Raw genomic sequence first — 6,015 nt, 5'->3', positions numbered from 1 at the left:
AAGAAAGGGCAAGGATGGGCGCGTGGTACGCAGGATGAGGAGGGCGGGAGAAGACCGGGGCCTGCCACATAGCAGCCGCTTAAACCCCTCCCTCGTCATCATCACCATGATTGCACTTCTCGCAGGGAACGAGGAATAGGGCTGGTCAGAGCCAGAAGGCCGTGTGCGCGTGACTGTGGGTCTGGGGGCCCACTGTTGGGTAGGGACTGCCTCTATATGTTGCCAGCTTGTACTTCCCAAGCGCTTAGTACAGTGCTCTGCACACAGTAAGCGCTCAATAAATACGATTGATTGATTGATTGGGGGTGGAGAGGAGTAGCCTCTGCCCGCTTCTCTTGAATAAGCCGCAGATTCCGCCTTTGGGCTGGCCCCGCCGGCGGGGCCGACGGCGTCACCCGGCCGTGGTTTGGCCGTGGCCGCTCCGTCCTTGTGGACCGTCTGAGTCCTTGAGCCGGACAGATCGGGGGCAAGACGTCAAGCCGAGTCCTGAAAAACCGGGACAGGGCCGCAGAGGCCTGGAATTCTCATAGCCCCCCCCATAGCCCGTGGCAAGAACGGGCTCGGGAGTCAGAGGTTGTAGGTTCTAATCCCGGCTCCACCACTTGTCTGCTGTATGACCTTGGGCAAGTCGCTTAATGTCTCTGTGCCTCAGTTACCTCATCTGGAAAATGGGAATTGAGATTCTGAGCCCCATGTAGGACAGGGACTGTACCCAACCCGGAGAAGCAGCGTGGCTCAGTGGCAAGAGCCTGGGCTCAGGAGTCAGAGGTCCTGGGTTTGAATTCCGACCTCTGGGTGACCTTGGGCAAGCCACTTCCCTTCTGTGGGCCTCAGTTCCCTCGTCTGCCAAATGGGGATGGAGCAAATGAGCCCTACGGGGGGGGCGACCCAATGATGGCTCAGTGAAAAGAGCCCAGGCTTTGGAGTCAGTGGTCATGGGTTCAAATCCCGACTCCGCCAATTGTCAGCTGTGTGACTTTGGGCAAGTCACTTCACTTCTCTGTGCCTCAGTTACCTCATCTGTAAAATGAAGCTTGACTGGATCCCCCAGTGGGACAACCTGATCACCTTGTAACCTCCCCAGTGCTTAGAACAGTGCTTTGCACATAGTCAGAGCTTAATAAATGCCATCATTATTATTATTATTATTATTGTTAACCTGATTACCTTGTATCTCCCCCAGCGCTCAGAACAGTGCTTCTCATTCATTCATTCATTCAGTCACATTTATTGAGCGCTTACTGTGTGCAGAGCACTGGACTAAGCGCTTGGGAAGTACAAGTTGGCAACGTGCTTGGCATATAGAAAGCGCTTAACAAATACCACTAATATTATTATTATTATTAATTATTATTATTATCCCTTTATCCGGGGCGGGGGGAGTGAAGGGGGAACCAGGGAGAGGGGGGATGGCTCAGACGTGCTGGGTCTCCATGGCCTCCGTGGGCCACGTGTAGCTGTCTAGATCCAAGGAATCGTAGGCGGGACTGTATAGGAGGGTGCGGAGGAAGGCTTCCTTGTCCTGGGGCTCCGGGTAGAGGGAGGCCACGTTGGTGCTGTAGGCGTACTCCATCACCTAGGCGGAGGGAGACGGGCTGGGAACTCCCCAATTCTCTCAGTCGCGCTGGGCCACGGCCGCAGTTAGGGAACGGGCACTGACTGCTGGCTAGAGCTGGAGGAAGGGCCCTCTGCCCACCTCCCCAGTGGAAGGTCTCCAGGTGAGTTTTCTTTTGCCACGGGGGTTTGCAGGAAGGCAGCCCCCTTTTTCCCGGAGGGCTGGGCGGAGCAGCAGGCCAGGAGCCGGGAACCCGGGTGCCCCGGACCGACAGGCCTGCTTCCAGCGCTGCCACTCACTCGGTGACCTTGGGCAAGACGCCCAACTCTCTGAGTCTCAATCTCTTCATCTGAGGATGAGCCTCTGCCCCTCCCAGCCTGCAGGGATGTTGTGAGGATACCCTGAAGAAAGGGTCTCTTTCCAACGCCCTCCATTAGCTGCACTGTCCCCTGGGGGCGGGGGCGGGGGGGGGTGCCCGGAGACCCCCAAGCAGGGGTGCCAACGTGGCATTTTGGGGGCACGGGTGGCGAGGGAACAGAGCTCCAAGAGCTAACGGGCCCGAAAAGCCGCCTTTCTGGGTCTTGCTGACCCTAACTCCTCTTAAGTCTGGTCAGCGCTGGGGCCCAGCAGGGATGCGGGGAGGGGAAGGGGGAAGGAGGGTCCCTGTGTCCCTCACCTTGATGGCGATGCGCAGGGACACGTCCCGAATGGAGTTGAGCGGGGGATAGAGTCTCCCTTCAGCCAGATGGTGTTCAGAGACCTCCTGGGCGATGTGCTGCAGGAGGAGGAGGAGAAAGAGGACCGTGATAGCGAGCCTCACCGGCCAGATCCTGTCTTCCCAGACAAAACGCCGCCTCCGCCTGCACCCTCGCCCCCCACTCTACCGTCCTGGCGCAGGATGGGATGCCCCCGTGGCCCAGCTGGGACCTCAGCGTTACAACTGGTGGCCGGGCCATCCCGCCTGAGCGGGCCCGGAAAATCCCTCCGGGAACAGCGAGCGACATTAGTGTCCATCTGAACTCGCTCCAAATCAGGAGGGCTCCCAAGCGGGCCTGGGGGGTCCCCGCTCTCCTCCTGGCCTCCCCACAAGAGGGGCCCCCTCCTCCCCTGCCCCCCAACACACACACACACACGCACACCTCTGCCGTGAGGAGGAAGATCTCATCGGAAATGTGGCGGATGCCGCAGGAGATGACCCCCAGAGCCACGCCCGGGAACACGTAGGCGTTGTTTCCTTGCCCGGGGACGAATGTCCGTCCGTCTTTGAGGGTCACCGGAGGAAACGGGCTCCCGCTGGCAAAGATCCCCCGGCCCTGCCAGGGCAGAAAAGAAGACGAGTGGCAGCTCGTGTTCAATCGTCCACATTGACGGGGCCATGACTGGCGTGGATTTCCCTGCTTAATCCGGACACCCTCCTTGGTAGCCACTCATTTCGCCCTCCTCCCCCGCAATCTCTGATCGCATTCATTCATTCAACCGTGTTTATTGAGCACTTACTGTGTGCAGAACACTGTACTAAGCGCTTGGGGAGTACCAGATCGCATCTGCTCCCAAGAAGTGCACACTAAATAAATCTGGAGTCCACCACCTCGTACTGGGAAGAACAGGGGAAGGACCAGGAGACAGAGGAAGAGGGGCCCGGATAAGCCACAGGATGGATAAACAGCACCAGATGCCTGCTTTAATAAGCTCCTGGGTTTACGGGGAAGCAGTCGCCTGGGGCATGTGGCCTACGGTGTCTTAGAAAAGAGACACCAAACTTCTCAAAGCACCAAAAATCAGGAGCCACTGGGGCAGATCCTGGGCCGGAGGGGTTGTGGTTTCGACCCAGGAGGGCCTGGCTTAGGGCCATCTGCCCTCTGGCACTCAGCCCGTTGGCCGGCTAGGTCTCCCAGGGCAGGCGGGGGGCCCGGCGGGTACCTCAGTGAGGCGGTAGCACTGGTCCGCCGTGCACTCGGCCTTGCTGGTGGGGTTGCTGAGGGCGAAGATGAGGGGCCGCTCGTTGAAGGACGCCATGTCCCTCAGGATCTGCTCCGTGAAGGCCCCGGCGATAGCCGCCACACCTGGGGAGGGAGGAGGAAGAAGAGGAAGGTTAGGCAGCAGGGGTGGAGCAGGGGCAGCCCTTGAGAAAAGGCCTGCAGGCCCCCTGGGCCTTTGTGGGGAGGGGCAGAGGCTGAGAAGGTGAGAGGCCCAGGGCAGAGTCTCAAGTCCAGACCTCCCCGTTTCCCCCTGGACGTCTCAGCTTCCCACCACCCTGGGCTCTCAAGCCCCTGCTCCCCCAGTAACAACCTCCTGGCTTTCTATTCTGTGGTCTCGCTCAGGAGCACCTGAGTGGTCTTTCAACTCGGAAAAGTGCTCCTCTGAGATTCTGTTCAAGAACAGCACCTGAGAAAGATCTGGGGCTGCTTTGCCAGGCAGGGTCCTCTCAAACCCCACAGGGAAGGAAAGCAGGCAGGGTCTGTGTGGCTAAGGGGAGGCCTCCCCCCAGACGAATGGAAGCCCCTCGAGGGTCCGCCCTGCCGGGACTCTGACCTATGATGGCGGTGGGCTTCACGGCCTGCACTACTTCTTCCAACGTCTCCACCTGGGCATGGTCCTGAGCAAACAGCTCTTTCTCGGGGTTCAGGTGGCTTCTTCCCTGGAAGGAGGAAGAGGAGGGGTGGAGAGCGGGAGAGAGGCTATGGGGGCCCTTTGCCACTGCCCAAAGCCGATCGGGTTTCCCTCCTCCGGCCCCTGGACTTGGGTGGAGTCTGGGCCAGCGGGGGCTGCTTGCCGGATGCGTCCCTTTTCCCTCCCTTCCCACCCTGGCCTTTGGCTGGCCAGTGTGAGAAGCAGAGGAAACCTCAGGGAGACCTCAGCGAGACCTCAGTGAGCTCTCGGGGACCCGAGGAGAGGGCTGGGGAAAGTGGAAGTGAAGCTTTGGGACTCCCAAGTGCGGTCTGACTCCGCCCCAGCCCCGGCCAAGCTGCCCAAAGGACTCCGAGCCGGCCACGGCCCTGGAATGACGCCTCGACCAAGCCCGGGGGTAAGTGGGTATTTGCCCCCTCGTTCTCCTTCCCCCATCCTCCCCGCACACACCTTCCTTAGAATCCTGCCCTATCTGGGGCCAGTGTGCTGCCCTCCTCTCTCCCCCCGGGCTGCCCGGCCTTTCCTGCTCAGTGGGATGCGGGCCAACGCGCCCCTAAGGATGGCACTCACGTGCCCAGCGGGGGCTGCTGCGGATGCCCCTGGGACTAAGGCGGGGTCAGACCACTTGAGCCCCAAGGCCGAGCACCGGGGCCGGGCAAGAGCCCGGCCCGTGGCCCTGGGCGAACCTCAGGCCCTCCATCCCCCGGCTCCGGCGGACTCACCTTGACGATGAGGCCCCTGGAGTCCACCATCCAGATCTTGCGGACGGCCTGCGCCCGCGGGACCCCTTCTTTCTCCAAGGCCATGATGAGCAGGTGGGCGATACCCATTGCAGCCTGGGCGCCGGGCCCCAAGCCGCAAGAAACACACAGTGGGCCCGGTTTTCGGCAGGGATCCCCAAGGCCCACGGAGGCTGAGGGGCTCCCCTCGATCCCAGAACCGGAGGCCGGGCCCAGCCCCCTGCCACCCCTGCCCCCTGGCCGGGCCTGGGCTCACCTCTCCAGCTCCCTGGAACACAAACACGTGATCGGAGAGGCTGTCCTGGGTGATCCTGAGCGCGGCGAGGATGCCAGCCACGGCGACAGATGCCGTCCCTAAAGCCATACCAGGGCAGAGGGCAACTTTCACTCACTAGAGCTCGATCCGAGCTAGCACAGCCTTCCCCGAGGCCGCTGTGGACGGAGCCTGGACCTTCCCTGCCCCACCTGGCTGACCTCTCCCCCAGCCCCAGCCCCCGTTGCCCTCCCCGAGAGCCCTGTGTGCAGAGCAGTGGCTAAGCGCTTAGTACAGTGCTCTGCACATAGTAAGTGCTCAATAAATACGATTGATGATGATGATGGTGCAGGGCACAAGATAGGAGGAAAGAATGTAGCACCCCTGCCCTCGAGGTGATTCTGATCTTACGGATTCTTAAATCCATAGGGAAGCAGCGTGGCTCAGTGGAAAGAGCCCGGGCTTTGGAGTCAGAAGTCATGGGTTCAAATCCCGGCTCCGCCAATTGTCAGCTGTGTGTGACTTTGGGCAAGTCACTTAACTCCTCTGGGCCTCAGTTATCTCATCTGTAAAATGGGGATTAAGACTGTGAGCCCCCCTTGGGACAACCTGATCACTTTGTAACCTCCCCAGTGCTTAGAACAGTGCTTTGCATATAGCAAGCACTTAATAAATGCCATCGTTATTATTATTATTATTATTAAATGAGGAGCAGCTCTGTGCCTCCCGGCACCTTCATTTCCCTCCCCACCGGGGCCCTACGACCGATTTCCGGCAGCACCGTTCTAAACGCTGGGGTAGATACAAGATGATCAGGTCGGACACAGTCTCTGCCCCAC

General features: G+C 60.1%; 1 protein-coding gene across 1 annotated transcript in view; it reads right to left on the bottom strand.

Annotated features, from left to right (window-relative positions):
• Positions 1-1,364: 1,364 nt before the first annotated feature.
• ME3 (malic enzyme 3) overlaps positions 1,365-6,015 on the bottom strand; it is a 69,821-nt gene continuing 65,170 nt past the window's right edge. The window contains exons 13-19 of the mRNA XM_038761677.1: positions 5,180-5,277; positions 4,906-5,019; positions 4,088-4,193; positions 3,476-3,618; positions 2,695-2,868; positions 2,232-2,330; positions 1,365-1,576 (exon numbers count right to left, since the gene is read on the bottom strand). Of these exons, the coding sequence (XP_038617605.1) occupies positions 1,415-1,576; positions 2,232-2,330; positions 2,695-2,868; positions 3,476-3,618; positions 4,088-4,193; positions 4,906-5,019; positions 5,180-5,277 (896 nt within the window). The 3' untranslated portion in view covers positions 1,365-1,414. The remainder of the gene's footprint in view (positions 1,577-2,231; positions 2,331-2,694; positions 2,869-3,475; positions 3,619-4,087; positions 4,194-4,905; positions 5,020-5,179; positions 5,278-6,015) is intronic.

Source organism: Tachyglossus aculeatus, chromosome 20 (genome assembly GCF_015852505.1).
Source record: "Tachyglossus aculeatus isolate mTacAcu1 chromosome 20, mTacAcu1.pri, whole genome shotgun sequence".
NCBI lineage: Eukaryota > Metazoa > Chordata > Mammalia > Monotremata > Tachyglossidae > Tachyglossus > Tachyglossus aculeatus.
Note: the sequence above shows the minus strand (reverse complement) of the source record. Positions and strands in the feature narration are given on the sequence as shown.